Source organism: Epargyreus clarus, unplaced genomic scaffold (genome assembly GCF_041222505.1).
Source record: "Epargyreus clarus isolate Ecla_fem2 unplaced genomic scaffold, WU_Ecla_fem_2.2 ptg000016l, whole genome shotgun sequence".
Taxonomy (NCBI): domain Eukaryota; kingdom Metazoa; phylum Arthropoda; class Insecta; order Lepidoptera; family Hesperiidae; genus Epargyreus; species Epargyreus clarus.
Window position 1 is genome coordinate 6,930,632 of NW_027332224.1, and position 20,707 is coordinate 6,951,338.

At 36.5% G+C, this 20,707-nt stretch overlaps 2 protein-coding genes across 7 annotated transcripts in view; one reads left to right on the top strand and one right to left on the bottom strand.

Moving 5' to 3' along the window:
- Positions 1-222: 222 nt before the first annotated feature.
- On the bottom strand, positions 223-9,763 carry sel (canopy family protein seele). Its single transcript, XM_073081691.1, has 7 exons — positions 9,559-9,763; positions 9,409-9,476; positions 6,624-6,723; positions 5,561-5,712; positions 3,767-3,859; positions 2,419-2,514; positions 223-1,524 (listed from the first exon to the last, which is right to left on the bottom strand). Exons 1-7 carry the CDS (start codon positions 9,644-9,646, stop codon positions 1,366-1,368), a joined length of 756 nt encoding a protein of 251 aa, XP_072937792.1. The 5' UTR covers positions 9,647-9,763; the 3' UTR covers positions 223-1,365.
- Positions 9,764-10,516: 753 nt separating this feature from the next.
- Sin3A (SIN3 transcription regulator family member A) overlaps positions 10,517-20,707 on the top strand; it is a 56,985-nt gene continuing 46,794 nt past the window's right edge. For 2 of the 6 annotated variants that reach the window (XM_073081657.1, XM_073081658.1), the window contains exon 1: positions 10,520-10,722. The gene's annotated coding sequence lies outside the window, so the exon portion shown is untranslated. Of the gene's footprint in view, positions 10,723-11,692; positions 11,928-20,330; positions 20,685-20,707 lie in introns of those variants that run through there. The other 4 variants (XM_073081650.1, XM_073081654.1, XM_073081652.1 and 1 more) reach the window with 4 other exon arrangements.

The window sequence follows — 20,707 nt, forward strand, 5'->3', positions numbered from 1 at the left end:
TTAAGTCTCAGAAATACAGAAAATAATTATAAATTGTGTTGTTATATTTCGATATCCCAAAAATAAGCAAGGCTTAGAAAATGGCAGTTGTTTTGCACTTACATACAAACAAATCTATTTCATTTAATATTTATTCTAAATCAGGGCTGTCCAAACCAAACCCTGCATCATGTAATCCACTATTATTTTCAAAAATCAAGTAATAATAAAAAAAACATATCAGTAATTAAATATCATGTACTATATATATACGTAATTTTGAAAAAAGCTGTTTCTAAACGATAAGTTCCAACTTGTATACTAATGTTGTAATTTTTACAATCTCAGAAACGTCTTTACTTAGACAACCCTAACAAAAAATACTTTTGTATGTATATCGTCTCATGTGTATATCTAATCTAACTATTACTAGTACAAAATGGAAATTTAATTTTGCATTAATTATGTATAAAAAAAATACAGATACAAGGCACTTGGCACAAATATATAATATTATTGTCATGTTATCCCTATAATTTAAGTAATTTGGAAGATGCAGCATTTGGCTACAATTATAGATATTTATAATTCAATCTTATCTTCATATAGTTTCATCTTATATGTGAATTGTAGTTTTACAGTATTAATTGTAATAGTTAAGATGCAATCTTTTTATGTCCCACTGTCCCGCTGGGCACGGTTCCATCTCCAGAAGACATGAATAAGTAATCCTTCACTATACTTTGCAAATTGGCAAAATATAGTACATTAGTGGCCAATCCGAGTCACAATTTATCAAAACTGCCTATAAAATATTAAATATGGTTTAATGATTGCTATCTAAGGTTGAAAATAAAAAACGACGGCTTACAGTGTGTGTCACCCACACTGTGGCCACTAGCGGTGACCCATCCTCCCACCGTCACACATTGCCGCAACTCTGTAGAACATTATCTACCCAATCCTAGTGTTTCAAAATAAAATACTTACAATTCATTGCACATTGCCACATTTGTTGCCAATTTTCTAACCTAAGTCTACCAATCAACGCTTGCCTAACTAAATCACTCATAGGTAACCATGCCCAGCAGTAGTACAGTAGAGTCCGCGCCAAACTTCTAGTCCGCTCCGAATATAGAAACGTGTCGCGTCGCAATAGCAAATTGTAGATATTAGCGGGATGTAGACCGCGCAGAACCCCCCGGCTTCCTCCGTTGCCCTTAAGTTGCTACTGAGTATATGCTCGTAGTTGTGTTCGAACGCATTGGCTCACTGATTGCACCTATGCGCAACAACTTCAGAGCGGACTAGAAGTTTGACGCAGACTATAACATGTGATGATAAAAGCCACTACACTTACATTCATATTTTGACAGCATATAAAACCTATAGCTCATCATGCTGTTCGTCCTCTGGGCTTGTCTCCAGCTCCTCGGGTCCAGCTTCCTCCTCCTCGAAGTCATCATCATCATCATCATGACGACTCGGAATGGTCTCCTCTTGCGGCGGTAGACCCCCAAAGCCGTAGGGGTCCGGACCGTGAACCTATATTAAAAAATAGTGAAAAATATATTACATGATGGAATTATTCCATTTACCACATTACGATACGCGTGGTCTAAGTTTCCTATTATTGCAAATTTTAATTTTCAAATGACATTTAAAAGTTTGAAACCTTCATAGCGATGTTTATTTTTTACAACTATGAAGGCAGTCTATTGATATTCGCACGGTGTAAAAATCGGCTACTTTGGACACGGCAAAGCGTGGCTAAAATGCGGGCTTAGGTCACAGAGTGCTATAATAATATATTACACTTATAACACATACATTAATAACACTATATTGGAAGCCTTTGAAAGGTGGTAAAACCTGTATGGTTCGACCAGAAGGTGGTAGAACCCTCTGTGGTTCGACTCCGGCGGCACCACCGCCACACCTATTTCTGTTATAACAGCAGTGTTAAGCGCTGCTGTGTTCTAGTTTAAAGGGTGTAGTAACAAAGACATACTTCGTCCTTAGTCCTCTGAGGCTTTCAACTTGTCTACAGGTGTAGCAACACTGTGGCAGACCTCAGGAACTCTAATTCTATCTGGGATCGAGTACAGATGTCCATGACCGGCAGGAGCCACTTACCTTCTGGTGGACTTCACACTCTTTTGTTTAAGAAATAATTGTAAGATTGTTTTAACCTAACCGTTTATAATTTTTTCATGTTAAACCTTGAGTAGCCAGTAAATATATTTCTAGCTCGTCATGAAATTACTTAAATATTGTAATTAATTTTCATAACTATCAATTAAATAAATAAAATACCTAAAACCGACATATTTTACATTCCTTACATCGCCAAATGTCTAACTAAAATTTTCTCAATATATTTTCAAATTTTGACTCCTAGGGAGCAATATAACAATTGTCCCCTAAGGAGTTACATACCTTAACATACTCAGCTTCCATTTCCTTGGTCCAGGTGGTGTCCTCTTCATTAGGCAACATCCAATTCTCACAGTACTTTGTGTGTTTGAAGCAAATCTGAAAACATTCAAAATATTAATATGCAACACAAAAAAACTTAAATTTACCATTTGTTATTTTAAAATAACTTAATTATGGTTGAATTCTGCCTATTTCTGCATTATAACAGTATTGTGAAGCGCTGCTACGAGGGTGCGTTTTTAAGTCCGCGGAATGGCAGGGTTGGAGGGGGGATAGCGGGCTCGTTAAGGGCGGTACGTGTTAAGTGACTCATAAATAGTATATATATAATATAAAGTTTTATCACAATTGCATCATTAGTTTTAAAACTATCGACAATTAAACAACTCAATCCGGAAGAAAATTGGAAGTATGGAGAAAATCGAGCATCGCGCCTTTATAAAGTTCCTTACCAAGCAAGGAAAGTCTGTGCAAATCATAATGGAAGAGATGTCATCGGTTTACGGGGACTCTTGCCCTGGAAAAACGATGGTTTACAAGTGGAACAACCTTTTTAAGCAAGGCAGGGATTCACTTGAAGACAACCCACGACCAGGACGGTCTGTTGAGGTGACCATTTCGGAAACTATAGCGGAAGTCGAAAAATTAGTACTGGAAGATGTACTGGATCCTCGTATTTTTCCGACAAGGACAAAACATTTTTTTATGAGGGTTTAAATAAGTTAATACAAAGATCTGAAAAATGCATTCGTCTTGCAGGAGAATATGTAGAAAAAGAAAAATAATTTTGACATTTTATTTTCGCTCCTTGTCCCTCATTCCGCGAACTTAAAAACGTACCCTCGTATATTGTTTTTTTTATACGAATCTGTAAAGAGTAATGTTTTTCGGATTTTAACGAATGATGTGTCGTTGGATTCATCAGTTTAGAAGTTACAGCAGTAGTTTTGTAGTCATACACCATCTTAGTCGTCTGTAGTGGCAATGCATCTGTGCTCAAACGCAACACTCGCGGCGGATGCCACTTATTAACAGATTCTAGTTTGGTTTATGGCAACGGTAGATCTCCCTGTGTGTGTGTATGTGTGTGTGTATGTGTGTGTGTGTATGTGTGTGTGTATGTGTGTGTGTGTGTGTGTGTGTGTGTGTGTGTGTGATCATGTCCGGACAGCGGCCGTGCTCCGATAGTCTCAATTCGGAACTTGTATATATGCAACATGTTAAAAAAACATCGATAGCGTGATTCAGAATGCTAGTGGCGCCATCTCTTAACGAGTAGCGGGAAGTCGCCACAGCTTCAAACTTATAAAACTTGAAATGTATGAAACCATCAATGGTGAACACTCACATCGGCTTCAGCGTTGGGCATGACGTCATCCTCCGGCCTGTTCTTGTACAGATCCGTGATCTCCTCCTCGTTCTCCTCGAACATCCTCTCGCACTGGAAAAGAGATATGTTACTATCAGAAGAAAAAGTACACTTTAGTAATTTTTAAACTTATATTTCTTTTGGGGTGTTTGGGAAAAATGATGAGTGATTTTTTTACAAAACCTCACAGGCAAAATCGACACCATAAAGTTGGCTAGTTGTCACAGTGGCATGTCACAAGTTTTGTATTTGTGCTTGTCATTCGCAATGTAACGTCCAAAGGAAAGGCTATGTGTGTGAAATGTTTAAAAATAGATTATATATGTTACATTTCATATCAAATAATACGATCAGACACGCACACAGACAAACACACACGCATACCGATTTTCTAGTTAAAGTGGAAAACAGATACACAGTCATTCCTCAAGAGTGCTCGAAAATAAATATGTAACAATATTATAACCTCAACCTAACTTTTTTACATAGAGAAATCTAAAATTGTAACCTAACCTAACCAAACCCAACCACAACTACATTAGACTACTATTTAAAGTAACTTTTATTTTATGCAGGGAAACCCTGCATGGGTCACAGCCGCGGGGGCAGCGGAGAGGATATACCGGACTCCTACCGGCTAAAACCCCACGGAATTTCTCTTTACGCCCTTTGTCGGGACCACGGGTATAGTCCGCGAGGTCTAAGCTGAGCTTTACATAAGTGTGAGTGAACACAAAAGTAGAGTCAGATAAAAAAACTTTCAAAAATATTTTTTATCATTTATAGTTAGGTACACAAGAGTATAAGAAGAGATGTTTGTGTTAAAAAAAATGATAGTATTTTTTTTCCAATGTGCAATGAAATAAACTAAATAAACTTTGTAGTATTTAAACCGACCATTTTGTACAATTTTATAATAAAAGCTTGTCACGAAAGTCTAGATAGAATCAGCTAGGTCTGTGATTTGAAAATTTTACATTGCAGAAAAATTGTGGATTTAACTACTACACAGTTTGATTTCCTTCTTTTTTAATTTTTAGTCTGTCTTCACATTTTTTATATGTTTCAATTTCATGAATTGTACCAAGTATTAACGTTTCATTTTTAGTTAATTAAAAAAAATGTGTTATTTTAAATTACATTTCAACAAAAAAAATATTTTTGATATTTTAAATTATTCGCCACATTCACGTTTATTTTTATTGGATGCCATTTTACTAAAAAATCGAACACATAACCAAAATATTCTGCTACTAGTACAAGAAGTGTGGAAGATGCACGATTGCCAAAAAGCAGTATAAACCGGTTTAAATCAATTAAAAGACGCAAACTGACTTCACACCTTTTTTTTTTTTATAGTATAAGAGTAGCAGACGAGCATGATGGTAAGTGGCTACTGCCGCCCATGGACATCTGTAATCAACCCCAGATAGGATTAGATATTCCTACCTGAGGTCGGCCACAGATGCGCCGCTACCCCTGAGGACTAAGCCTCGGAAAAGTCTGTCTCCCTTACCACACCCTTCAAACCGGAACACAGCAGCGCCTAACACTGCTGTTATTAGGTAGAAATAGGTGTGACGGTGGTGCCGCCGTTGTCGAACCACAAAGGGTTCTACCACCTTTATTAGGTAGAAATAGGTGTGGCGGTCCCTACACCTACACTGTCCATGTGCACTCACACAAATGCAAAGCTCAGCTTTGACCTCGCGGACTATACGCTAGTAGCACTCGTCTGTGCTATCTAAAGCAACCTAACCCAACCCAACTCACATAGTACTCGAGGCTCTTGTTCAGATCGTCGTCGGTGACGAACTTGGTCTTGGAGAAGTCCGGGTTCATGCCGTCGTCCGTCAGCAGCTTCATGATCGCCAGCTTGCCCGTCGCCTTGTAGTACACGCGCACGTAGTCGTCCATCTTCTTACCTGGGAAACGTGAGGAATATTCTCTGTTATATGTGGCTTTTTTATATCACGAGTATGCAGTCCACCTGAACGTAAGTCGCTACTACCGCCCATAGACATCTGTAATCAGCCCCAGATAGGATTAGATATTCCCACCTGAGGTCGGCCGCAGATGCGCCGCTACACCTGAGGACTAAGCTGGAACGCCTCGAAAAAGTATGTGTCCCTTACCACACCCCTCAAACACAGTAACAGTCACGCTAATTCAAGTATACCTACATCACATTATTACAGTATACTAAATAATACTTTTACTATTTTTATATTTTTGGAATATTCAATCTTGCTTTGGATTATGAATTGTGAACTACTTTTTGCAATGCAGGCTAAAAGAGTGCCCATACATTAGTTACTTAATTATAATATAAAGGAAGCAAGTAACCATGACGTCCATCTGATGGTAAGTGACTACTACCTCCTATGGACACCTGCAATCAACCCCACATAAGATTAAATTAGCTCAGGTCAGTTTTGGCAAAAGGAGATTTGTTGCTAAGCTAGCTTGTATGAACGCCACATGGCCACAGATGCGTTACTACCCCTAAGGACTAAGCTAGAACACCTTGAAAAAGTATGTCTCCCTTACCACACCCTTCAAACCAGAACACAGCAGCGCTTAACACTGCTGCTGTAAGGTAGAAATTGGTGTAGCGGTGGTGCTGCCGAAGCCGAACCACGCAGATTTCTACTACTTTCAAAAGCGACACTTAAGTTATAAGCAGTTACTGACGCCACTGCTAGCCAAGGTTTTACCAAAGACTGCCTACTCGCTCAAGTTACTAAGTAGTCACTTAAGCCACTGGTAGCCATGAGTAAAGTGCTTGGGGTTGTCAACAAGTCTTCAGTCACCTTAGAATAGCAAATCAACTTACAGATCTCATCGATGAGCTCAGAAATGTACATGGCTGAACGGTGAGCAGGCACTTTCTCTTGCATAGTGTTGCCATCAGCATCCATTCTGAAGTTACCCACCTGGAATTATACCAAACTCATAAGTTAAAAACAGAGTGGCCTTGGTATTATCAAAAATGAAAATGATTAGCATGTCCTTGTCAACCCATTAAATGCTATCCACAACTAGGCACAGATCTCCCATCCGAATGATACAGGTTTTAGGTCTTAGGTTTTAGGTTTTAGGTTTTGGGTTTTAGGTTATAGTCCTTCATAGTTTAAACAAGTGATGATTCAATTCTAGTATGCACATAACTTTAAAAAATCATAAGTGCGTGCCTACGATTTGAACCTCAGACCATCCGACTGAGAGGCCAAGCTTCTTACACTATGCTATCACTGCTTGTACCCATAATCAGCATGTATGAAAACAATTTGACATAATTTATAAATACACATGTTTTTTTTTTTTTTTTTTTTAACTCCTTTTATCCTGCAATCTGCCTCTCAAGGCATTTAGCTGGAGGTTATGTGGTTACTAGTTGGCATGCATGGTTTACGCCCAGTGGCGCACCCATTTATAAGTGTATCCTTGTAGGCAATTTCTAAGAAGGGAGAAGGTCCTGGGGAGCTCTCCTTTTGATGCGCTTAAAGGTGTGTGTGGACTTCATTAGCTCACTGGCAAGCACATTGGGGTGTCTCTTTATACGTTGAGAGTATGATTTGAGTTTAGTTGTAACATGTTTTGAAAGAAAATATTTTGTTATGGCACCACAATATTCAAACCATTTTTTTTATACTAAAGTAAAACAAGCTACAAACGTAACATTGTGCAAATTTAAATTTTTTATAGTGTTGATTACATACACTTATATCATACAGGAAATGGCTTTTAAATGATTTATGTAACATATTAACAATTTGATAAACAACTTGCTTATCAGAAGTGATTAAGGAATATATAGTACGCTTCATACCTTTAGAATAAATGTGAAATTCATTTGAAAAATGATAAATGTGGATCTATTTTCATGAATAAAAAACAGTAAAATATGGATTAAAGTTTTTTTTTAAACAATATAGGAGTAGCTCTGCTGCTCTCTGATGGTAAGTGTTTACTGCCACCCATCAACATCTATAATCAATCCCAGATAAGATAAGACCTGAGGTCGACCACAGATGTGCGACAACCCCTGAAAACTAAGCTGGAATGCCTCAGAAAAGCTAATTTTTCGTTACCACACCTTCGAAACCAGAATAAAGTAGCACTAAACATAGCTGTAGGTAGACAGGGGGGTCCTACCACTTTTGAAGTAAAGCAGGTTTTGTGTTTCTATAGTAAGGTGTGAATGCCGGCTTACTTATATATGAGGTTATATTAGTGTTCAGAAGTGGCACGCATCCATGATCGGCTTCAGCTAGAACCTGTTCTATATGGAGGTGGTTACAGATGTCCATACAGCAGTAACCACTAACTATCAGATATGCTGCTCATTAGCTACCTCAATTTTGTATAAAAGCACCTTTTAATACATTTTATTAATATTTGAATGCCCGGCGACTTGTATACATGTCCATACAAAAAAAAATCCTAAGCGGCCCATGGACGTGCATACATGTCTGAATGTACACCTTGGTATTTGGCTTATTTTAAATTATCTATGTATTATTTGGGGGTTAAAAATACTTTTAATATGTAGTATGTGAACCTATTTAACCGATACAACATATTCCTTCACGTCACTAGTACAAAAAAATAAAATTATGACATTTCCATTCAGTGACTTCTCGGTGTCAAGTGAAAAGTTTGGTAAGGCGCACTCGGGCATCCTCGGCCTCGGCCTTCGGGTGGACCGGTAGAACTTTACTCGACTCAAGATTTAATAATCATAATCTTATTTATAATCCACTGCAGGACATGGGGTTTTTAAAAGGGGTTTATATTTTAACAGACTTAATGAATTTTCTTCAAATTTTCATTTACTGTTAAAATGCTTGTTTCTAATATTCACTATCTACAAGAAATCTGACATCTATCCAGTATAGCCTGTTGTTAATATACAATCTATCCAATGATTTTCCTACCAAAAATCGACATTGACTATTTCTGCAAATCTACTAGAAATTGCAAATTTTGATCGTTGGTATAAACTACAAAAATATAGATTGTACCTCTGAAGCAACATAAGGCATGGCATTATTTTTTAGGAATTGACTGATACTCAATCATCAACCCATTAATGTCCCACTGCTGGGCACGGGTGTCCTCTCATAATGAGAAGGATTAGGCCATAGTCCACCACGCTGGCCAAGTGCATATTGGTAGACTTCACATACCTGAGATTTTTTTTTTATGAATCTCTCAAGTATGCAGGTTTCCTCACGATGTTTTCCTTCACCGTTTAGCAAGTGATAATTAATTTCTAATACGCACATAACTTTGAAAAATCAGAGGTGCGTGCCTAGGAATTGAACCCCGGACTCCTCGATCTCAATAGGCTATCAATGCCTCAATATGATACTCAAGCATGTTTCCAACGTGGTCATAAAGATAAAAAATAAATATTCTAAATTAAAAACAAGTTTTACTTTGTTTTACAGGGAATAGTTTTTATTTATCTAAAAATATTTTTTATTTCAATTACGTTGTACAGAATATATTAATTACATCTCCAAATTCCCCACAAATGTACGTAAACCGGTATCTATAAGGAAAATCAAAGTGTTATGCTATTGAACAGAATTAAACATAAATTTGGTACTTACATCAACTTTTTTCCATTTTTCGATCGATTTAATTGTTTTATCGAGCTCTATAAAGATTGTCCGACACACTGGAAAGAAAACAATAATTATTTTACACAAATTCAAACGTTCAAACTACAGTAATGAAATGTTGATATTTGAAAAACAAACCTAAGCATTTTAAATTTTTCGCGTCAATTTTCGCGGATGCAACCGACAGAAACGCAACTAAAGTTAATCCCACAAGTTTAAGATTCATTTTTAACCACGTTTTATTCTTAACGCTGATAAAAAGTGTATTTTCTGTGAGAAAACTTGAAAAAGTGATTTTTCCTGACGTGCCGATAAAATAGTTCGTGTTTATTTTGTCAATTACACGCACCGCTTCATGATTGGTTGCATAGTCCTTATTGATGTTGATAGTTTGAAAAATACATTTTTTCCAATTTTAGTGTATTTTTACTGAAATCTGTATATTAGTCTTACCAATTTTACCATTATACGCATTATTTATACTTTTAAGCGCCTTAGAATGTGAAATTGGTATTAAGAATGAAAAGTGTGAATTAAATAATATATTTCGATAATACATATAGCAACATTTTAATATTTCTTGTCTGTAGATATAATTACTCCGCACGGAACTTATAGATGTCGCTATCATCTAAAAATAATAGTTTGAATTGAACTTGTCGTATAGATGGCGCTGTATAAGGTTTTCCCATTATATATCTCCTAATTAGACTTTTCAATATCGTTTATTTATACAAAGTTTTATGCTACGTCGTTCGTATAAATGAACATCGTTCTGTATGATAAATTAACGAATAATAGCAATATTTTTTAATAAGGCCATTACAATGAAATACATCATAAACTTTACCAGTGTGAGTGATGAACACCTATCAATCAAGATGTGAACGGTAACGTCAATACAAATACTACTAATTTTACTATCTTAGATAAAGCACGTATTAAAATTTGTAATATATACAAAAAATAAAACTCATTTTTACACGACTCTTTCGCGAAAATTATATTGATGTAGTTATTTTAAGAAATAATAAGAACTTGTCCTTTTGTGCTCCCTCGCTCACCCGTTCTCCGGTTTTCCGCCCGCCGCCCTCCACAATCAACCGACCCAAACTAAAACCAACAGTTCGCATTCGGTGTCTATGCGCGTAGGACGTTTGCTAAACGTTATGAATATTTTTTTTGTGCACATCAAATCCTCTCAAAACCTGAAAATACCGTAATATTCTTGTTTATTTCATCGAGAAGTGACGTTCCCGTGAAAATTGTGAAGAAATAAGGTGGTTTCAAGTAAAAATACAGGTAAGTGACCAGTTGACAGACTGCGTCTTTTCTTATTATGAGCTTATTAATTACATTTTTGTTCGATCTAATTGCTTTTTACGATAAATTTTCCCTTTTGGCAATCGGGGTTTAGTAATTTTATACCATATTGTCGATGTAACATGTTCCCACCTGTACCCACCATACGTCGGATCTTACAAAACGTACGTCTAATCAGTATCTCGTAACGAGCGTTTAATTCTGTTTAAAAATATGTTTCGTGTGAGGTGTTTGTGTTCGGAAAATCGTAATTTCATAATGATAGGCCGCACGCTTTCATAAGGTGACTTGGCAACGCGACGTCCAGTCAATCGAATAAAAAGTTAAATCATCGTAAACAAGCAAGTGTCTGGTTCTGCCGGCATTTCCCTTTGTTTTCCGTGTGAAATCGGCCCTTTGTCCTTCGGCGCGAAGCGTTGGGTGCGCCGCGGTATAGGAATTTCGACTCTAGAAAAGTGCCATAATACACGATGATATACATTCGTGTGTCGGCCGCGCTCCGCCGTTCCCCGCGTCGTTTCTACGTATCCATGTGTTGGTGTGTAGGTACGCGGGGCGCGGCGCTGTGCTGGTGCGGTAGTTTGTTTATAGTGGCGGCCAGCGCGAATCGGCCCCTGCCGCTGAGGCCGTAAGGCGGATAATGGTATGTGGGTCGGCGTCCTCGCCGCCGTTTGTCTATCGATCTCTGCGGTGGCCAATGGCACATGTCCTGCGCGCCACCGCCTCGCCCCGCTCCGGTGAAAGCCGGTGCGATGTATCACGCTAGCATCTATATTATATATATTATCTTATCATGTTAGACGCTGTTGCGTCGATCGCTTTGTCCGCCCGGGGCCGACTGGATGTCGTATGTCGTACTTGTACAGTCGTATAGGGCATGGACGCCGCGGCCGATACTATAGTCATACTCATGAATGTTTTGTCGACTGTACCGTCGCTCGCGAGCGGTGTCGCGGCGCGGGGGGAGCGAGCCAGAAATAGAAGCGCGCATTGGAGGCGAGCGACGTGGCAACATCGCGACACCGTGCGCTCAGTGTCGGTTCAAAATGGCGTCTGTGCGTGATCGATACCGTGGTATTGCCGTCGAAATGCCCGTATTTGTGATGTATCTGGTAGTGGGTCGGCCCGAAGGTTGTCCTGGGACCACGGGGCGTTCGCCCCGGAAGCCGGCGCCAGACCACGATGTACGTATCCTCAACCATATTGCGCCGACACTTAGCTATGGATATGTCGGGCGAGGTGCAAACGTAATCAACTAGACACATCTATGATCGCTTGCATATCCATATCTGCTACCGATATATCCCTGGCTTATACGTGAATGTGTTAATGAAATTCGGATGCAACGGCTTCTCTTTCAGGCGTTACGTAACAAATGGGTCAAATAGGTTTTATTCTGGCGCAATGTTTAGATTTTGTTTTTATAACAATCGTTTTTAAAGGTGCAAAAAACGTCCAATTAGATACTCGGATGATCTTTGCGAATTGCATCCGAATCATCTGATAAATCGTAACAAGATGGCGGCCGCACTTGTAAAATTGAGTCGCAGTAGCGCGTACGTACGTAACGCTGGCAACGTCGCATTCGAGCCCAGTCACTTGTTCTTTCCGATAAGAAATATATTCAAGGCTAAGCGTTTTGTATCATTCGTTCAAAACAATGGACGTAGAATTTGATGCGTTAACGTTGCATTAGTGTTATGGTATTGTAATTAAATATTTGTTAGCATTTGTGCAGTTTCGCTGCGCTAGCACGCCCACACACACATGGCCGGTTTGATTGAGGTTAAATACGGCTCTGTGTGGTATATAGTATATTGTGGTAGGTGTATCATAGGACCGCTTGTGAAGGATTTTGTTTGCATGTGGGGGGGCATGAACACAAAGATCGTTTACGTCATTTTTCGCTGGCCAGTTGTAAACATTGCATATTCACGAAGGATAACTTTAAGTATAATGAACACGTGAGCGTTTGTTTTGCAATTGGAACAGCGGTCTCTACGTAACGGCGATTAATCAACTCTGTAGATGCCACGTTTATTTTTATTTCGTCTATTTTTATAAGTATTTCATGTTTATTCGATAAACGTACTATAAATAGATGCTATAACTTACTATGCCAATGATAAATTAAAGTTAATTTACAAAATATAAATATCAGATGCCATTTTTGTATTCTGATTTTGAGGGTGTGGTAACGGAGATATACTTATACGAAGCGTCTTCTCCTAATTAGTCTTCAGGTGTAGCAACGTATATTGGACTTCGGATAGAAATCCTACCGCGGATTGATTATGGATATCTGACGAAGGTACCCCTTATCGACGGGTGGACTGCATGTTCATTTGCCACCCCTATACATTTATACCCTTGGGGGTATAAATGTGTAGTAAAATAAAATTAAACATTGTTTAAGTATGTTTATAGTGTTTTTCACACATAATCTTCACGTTTGCTGCATTGCGGCAATTATCTCCTGTATATAATAGTTTTCTCCAAATAATATAACACAAATTATCTCCCTTATATAATACTTCTCTCAAATCATCATTTAACATAAATTAAAACTGAAGTGTTTGATAAGAAAACTTATAATTCGCAATGTTAAGTGTTATCTACGAATCCTCTTGCAACATTATATTGTTATCACTTGAACTGCATAGAGTTGCATAGCATGTTGTATCTGATAGCAACAACTATCATTGTTATAATAAACTTTACTAAGATAACTTTTGTTTTAAATTTAAACAAAATTATCTTATATCCTTGCCGAAAGTTTATAATACGAAAGAATCTGCGTTTTATTGCAAATTTTTTTGAAGGTGGTAGAAACCTTTGTGAATATTTAATCCTATCTGAGGTTGGTTACAGATGCTCATGGGCGGCAGTAGCCACTTACCATCAGGTGAACTGCATGATCGTCTACTACTCCTATATTATAAAAATAAAAATTCGTTAAATATCTGTTACTAGCTGACCCGGCAAACTTTTTATCGCCTCAAAATCTATCTATACAAACAAAGACCCTACTTATAGCGTATGTTACTCGCACAATTTACACGGGTACATATTTTGTTTAAATCCTGCAAGGCATTTGGGCTGGAGTTTGTTTAAGAATGACACATATGTATGTACACGCTCAAAAAGCATTACCCTCCGCTGTGGGTTAAAAAGTATGGCTTCAAAAACATAACTTAAAAAATACAAGTCTCACAACTTACTTCTTCTACCGTAAAAAATGTGAGATCCATGTTAATATAACTTTTGATCAGAAGGAAAACTATTTTTTTTTTTTTTCAATAAATTAGCTCAGCCAAATGCCTCAATATGCAGTAACTGTGCTGTAGTAGCAGCTTGTCTTGACTACCAATAAATTATGCAGTTACCACTTGAACTCTGTACTGTATTAACCACACAACTGGTTCAGTGGACCTAGTTAGCATTGATTGCTCTTTGCATTTTTAATAGGCTGCAGTACTCGTTCATAATAGCAAGTTTCTACCTCGTGAAATTGTGTGTTGTCTGAAATCTATCGTAGATTGGTGTCGTGCCTACCGAAGGTTAACCTTTTGTGGTTCGATTCTAAAGGTACTATAGCCACACGTATTTCTGTCTAAAAACAGCAGTGTTAAGCGTTCGCGATTGTTTTTCACTTTGAAAAGATTTTTGGTTAATTGATAATTATTCCAACTTATAGGTTGTGTGTTAAAAATATTATTGTATCTCAAGCCTTTATAATATCTATTTCACACGTCACTTCAAGTATTTATAACTTTTCAGAAGTTTAGCATATTTTTACCACGCTTTTATTAGCTTGGGTTGTATGTATGGATGTATATAACGGAATCTTTGAACCCTATTTTTACCTACTTTGAACGGTCCGATCAATTTAAAATTTTGAACAATTATCAAGAATCGATGACAATACACGATTTTAATAATTTTATCCCATTCTCCTCATTAGGATCGTCAGGAATCAGGACGATTTTCCTTATGGAATTTTAGCGTGGTTTTTAGTTTTTAAACTATGTATAACACGTTTTTATATGCACACGTTTTGTAACGGGCTTTTTGAAATATCGGGTAGTAAATTTATTACGTCAGAACACTATCAATAGGCAATCCGGAATTTAATTAAAGGAAATTATATAAACTAAAAGTTCGAGTAGCATTTAACTATAGAAATAGTTTAATTGTTCGATTTTATTGTGTTTTCGTTTAATGATTCAGTTGATAAGGAAAGGTTTTATGTAAATTTTGTATCTACATAATTCAAAATGGGTATAATGGTGATTATTTCAGGGTTATGTAATCGGTATCGATTTATTTTCAGTAAGTTAACCTACTCACATGACATACGTAACACATTTATTTTTATTCAAACTTTTGGGCTAGCCCATTTCTGATTTTTTAAGATTGAAGTAACAAACGTTTCCAGTCCATCTGAAGGTAACTGGTCACTGCCACCCATGGATATCTGTGGCTAATTAGATATAGAACAAGTTCTACTTAAAGCCGATCTCAGATGAGTTACCAGTTACCACCCCAGAGGACCAAGATTCATCCAAGTCAACCGGCATTCTGCTGTCTGTCAAAATTATATATTTTTCGTGAATATTGTAATAAGCGCAGTTGTGATTGATTTTATAACATAATGAAATGATATGAATGAATGGAATAGTCGAAATATTTTCCCAAGCAGCGACACTGATAAAAAAAAACCTAATAGACTTGCATTCAAAGATATCTGAGAAACGGACATAGTTTTTTTTTAACCTAACAATAGGGCAGACGGTGGAAAGCAGTCACAGTAAAATGTAAAATTAACGGATCCTAATTGAATTTTTTTTTAATTATTGTTACATTAGCTTAGTATGTTTAATTATTATTAATTTAAATTGCTACACCCTTACAGGGTTTCATGCCACTGTATTAAAATTTGTAGCACGTTTATATGTATGTGATAGCTGCATGATGTAATAAAGATTATGCCGTCTGTGATATTCCCGTCTCCCTTCACCGTTTTCTATGGACATTTGCAACACCAGAGAAGTCGCCAATGCATCGCCCGCTTTATAAAACATAGTTATTTTAAAATCTGCACGCTACAATGTATTTAAAAGTGCAATAAGGTCATGAAATGATAAATGAGATAAAAATGTAATCTTATGCTCTTGAGCGACTTTATACAAATGACTTCATAAAAATGGTTGTTTACCTGATTCAGTTCGGTATTCGGCAATGCCATTTTTTTCGGCTATCTTCAGACCAGAGAAAAAGTTTAAATGTATTATAAATTATAAAATTTAATATAAAAAAGGATTATTATAATGTAAATGACTATTTAAATAATAAATTCGCATTGTGTAACAATTCCAGGTTCACCAAAAATAATTAATTATATGTGCCACTATGTAAAATTGTATAATATTTCCTTTTTAAAATTTGCAAATTTGCACTCGTATGGAATTTCTTTCGCAGCTTCTTCTCCATTTCGAAACACCTTCCGGAGCGTTGGTAGTTTGTTGAGGTTTAAAAAGTTCTGTATGAATCAATTTTGAATGCTAAAAACGTGAAACAAAAAATATTTGACGAAGGCTAGCTGTAATGCCAATGTTCTAAGGGTCTAAATCAGATTATAAAAAAAAAAAATATTTTTATTGATATAAAGAGAAAACTTCAAAAAACAAAAGTTAAAATGATACTGAATATGCATCTATTTCTGTTCATATATAAATACTTATCGTTTTATATCTTATATATAAAATTCTCTTGTCACAATGTTAGTTACTGTACTCCTACGAAACGGCTTTACCGATTTTCACCAAATTTTATATGCATATTCAGTAGGTCTGAGAATCTGCTACTATCTATTTTTCATGCCCCTAAGTGATAAGGGTTGTTCACCTTTAACATATTTTTATTTATGTGGCAACACAACGTTTGCCGGGTCAGCTAGTATACCTATATTTTTATGATGTATGCTGAGTATAACATTAACTTCATTTACTAGTTACATAACTACATAGACGAAATCTATATTATATTCCAATGCTAGTTTCGTAATGTGTAAATATTTATAATAACGTTATTCGGCATAGATTAGTAAAGATACTTCACCGCCTTGAAATTGAATGAAGCGACAAACGGCTTATTTTAGTAAGTTCTTTTTTTTTAATTCTTGACAAATTAAAACATTTTTAGAGAAAATTTACGAATAAAAACGAATACTGCGTAATTTACGTAATAAATAAATAATTATTTCAAATATTTTAGGGACATTTTAGCACGGAGACGTGGCAAAACTTTTTTTCGCATTTTAATTCTCAAAACTGGGAACATTTTCATGTTGAGTGGAGTGAGTAATCTTTACTAATCTATGTTATTCGGTATTACTTGTACATTGCGGTTTTACTTTATCTATAGCGAAATACTGATGGGAACGGTAATAAGTTGTGGACGTTCTGAAAGAGTTCAATATGAAACCATTTTTGAATAAATGAGATTTGAATTTGTAATTCAATTTAGAAATTTAGAGTAGTCATAGTATGTAATTAGTTGCTTTTGTTTTTAGCTATTTTTTGTTTTTATTAGGTAGTAATTAAAACAATAGTCAGTATTTATTATGTAGTTCATTTATTTTCATTTTTTGTTCAATACTAATAACTGAAACAGTTGCTTTTTCTAGATTGGAGTCATCAATGAAAAAAATATTTCATCTCGCAACATTAGTTGATGATATATATTTTAATAATTATTATAACCGTATTGAAAATAAATATAGCATCGGAATCGAAGCTTTTTATATTCTCTACATCTATTATATTCGAGCCTAATAATTTTGCAATAAAAACAATTTAAAATCTCTTGAGTTTTTGTAAATCCTATAATTAATATTCTTTTTCGAAATTCAAATGAAAAATAACAGTTTTTTTTTAAAATTTTTTACTATTTGTTTAATTTTAAGCTTTAGAGCTTAATTGTCTACCACATTATTAAATTGGTTATGTTTAAAATAGGTTTTCTAATAAAACATCTTGTGTTCGTCTTTCTTGTTTAGTTCCCCTCATCCACAACACACCTCATCCACACATCCACAACATTTGTATAACAATTAAATAGTTATGTCTGCCATTAATAATCAATTAGTTGTAATAAATAATGTCAACTCTCACAAACCCATAACGAGTTAGTGTGAAATTCAGCTCTTCCAGAATTTGACCGGCAGATTATTAAATATTTTTAATTCGCATATAGATTTGGCATTGGATTGAATTTAGACGTTAAAAAATTTCGTAAATGTATGAAAATTAGTTAAGTACCATTGAGAGCGTTCAAACAGTACCCTTACCATAAGTTTTCAAAACATTCCACAACTTTACGTTACGTTTACTGAATCCATTATTCTGTTCCGTTTGCTTCAGAAGACTGAGTAAACGTAACAATAAGTAAGTGCTCAAGTCTTTTTGTCTGTCTCACATGTTCGCAAATATGAGAGAAAAAACATAAAGCGCCATTTTGTCAATTTAGACATTTAATGTTACGTTACTGACACTATCTCATACAATCCGCTAGGGGCGCTGATTGGAAATTGTATGGGCAAATACGTAAACAAATATCAAAACAGTCATATTTGTCAAAAGGGTACTGGGTCCTTTGGAGCAGGGTCTATTGATTATCAGGTCAGGACTCCTGTTTTATTTGGAATCTGTGAAATGTAGATGGATAGCTTGGCCACAATTCATAATTTGGACTGCAGCTCCTTTGTTGCTGTCATTTTATTTCAATGGGAGTAATCCGTATGATAGAAAAGTTGTTGTATTTTCTAGTAGTCTGAAAATGTGAATCAATAAAGCATGAGAATAGGGTGACAGATTGAAAAACAACTTGCCAAATATTAAATGGCAGTTTACTTCATAATTTTATTTGAATGCATTCCGATCCGAATATAAGATTACTTAAGCATAATCTGCAGTTAAAGAGATACATTTTGTAATCTGAATTGATTGGTAAATTTCGAGGTTATAACCCTGGTAATTTCGCACAATACGAAATAGTTACTGATCGGTATTTCTATTCTAAAGAATTTTCTTACGAACTCTATATAGAAAAGTGGTATTTTATATTACTTGTGCAAGAAGGCAGTATACTGCAGATTCGATTTTTGTCCAGTAGTGTGCCCTTTGAAAGTTAATTTTAAATTGAGATTTTATCTTACTTCCAAGGAAAATTATATTTACTGTGACTTTTTCAACAATTTGCTTTTGTCCTCCATACTGAATGGGCTACTTAGAAAAATCTGGATAATTCTTTACTATCCGTAATTACTACATTGGGTACTGCAAATTGAAAATTAAAGCTTCTAAAGTGGCTTTATACTTAACGTGGTTTAAACTGGTTTATAGACTTCTGGAAGTGTCTTACGTGGCTAAATAAAATCAATAAGTAACTGAAATTAATAAATCATATATTTATTAAGTTGTAAGCATTTATAGTAAAGATCACTCACTCCTAACAAGAAAATGTAACCAGTTTTGGCAATTGAAATTGTCACTGTCATTTATTTTCGTGTTTGAAAAATATTAAAAAAATGTAGTTTTTAGATCATTTACGAATGAAACGATATTTCTCTGCACTTTTTCTTCGATTCGTGTTTTTGCACGTCTTAGCTGCACATGTCGGCATTGTTCCGCGTAAATTACACCATGACAGCCATTAAACGGCTGACACATTTGTCAGCCGTTTAAACCATTTAATGGCTTCCTTCAATTACAAGGCGGTGAGATATCTATACTTATCTATGGTTGTAGGAATGTATTAAATTTATGTTATTGCCGAGTAACTATTCGAAAAATATTTCTTTAAATCTACGTGTTATGCGGAAGTCCAATAAATAATCAATTACTGTACACAAAAGTCATAACAAATCGATTTGAAATGTAATACAAGTTAAAATACGTTATAAAAACAGAGTTCCTTTGTTGGGAATATTACGTGCCGCTCTTTTATTATTCGCTGCTACGATGATCTTAATATTCTCCTTACAAACAACTTTCTGCTCTGTCGTCAAGGCAACGTGTCCTCCAAATAATTAACGCGTTTGCTCGCAACGCCCTGCCACTCTTGACACCGATTCTTTACAATAACAGTTTATTATCCAGTGTCATTTCACACCGCAAAATGTTAAAAAAAACTAACGCCAACTTTAAAAATGGAAGCGAGTGAACGTACCGCGGTCTCATGTCATTCATTTATACCGATCGTTGATAAAATTAGGTCACCATCATATTATTTACCAACGCTCGTATCACAAAATATAAACATACGGCGTGAAGTGGCCACGAAATACCCAGTTGTGCTTTGAAACGCGACTATTCGAATCTGTTGTATAATTTTAGAGAAAGGAGATTTGTTTTGGTCCACCACCTTCGTAAAGATTCGTCGGTCGTGGCATTTCATATCACGTCCGTTTCGCCGTGTGCTATTCGCGCGGCGTTGCCGCTTCGCTCGGGACTCCGGGCTCGATGATCGTTCGGCCGCAGCCCCCGGTGGCCGGAGTGGCGCTAGCTGCAAGCAGTCAGTCTGCCGCGCAGCTCGGTGCGCGACGTTCGTGCGCGGAGGGCTTCGCTCGCGTCCCCCTCGCCCCGGCCCCGCGTTCACGCGCGTGCGAGAGAGACTACACTCGGTTAGAAAGAGATAGCGGTGCGAGACAGGGACGCCATTATGGCAGTGTCGCAACCTCGCCCACCTGACCGTGTTGACGCCGCGCTCGAAAAAGTTGCGCCGTTGCGCTATTTGGAGGCGCACGAATGTGCTCGCTCGGAGCGTGTCGTGACGCGTTATTATCACCAATTCTTGTCTCATAACAGTTTTTTTAGTTGTACGAGTCGTTATCCACTAAATATTGAAGATTACAACCTCGTCGAGCGGTGAATCGGTCGGTATGTATCCTTATTTGATTTTT

Excerpts from the sequence above, each read along its gene's own strand:
- sel (XM_073081691.1), bottom strand. The coding sequence starts at position 9,646 with ATGAATCTTAAACTTGTGGGATTAACTTTAGTTGCGTTTCTGTCGGTT. Across the intron at positions 5,713-6,623 it reads TGAGCTCATCGATGAGATCT|GTAAGAAGATGGACGACTAC; the intron begins GTAAGTTGATTT and ends CACGTTTCCCAG. Across the intron at positions 3,860-5,560 it reads ACAAGAGCCTCGAGTACTAT|TGCGAGAGGATGTTCGAGGA; the intron begins GTGAGTTGGGTT and ends TCTCTTTTCCAG.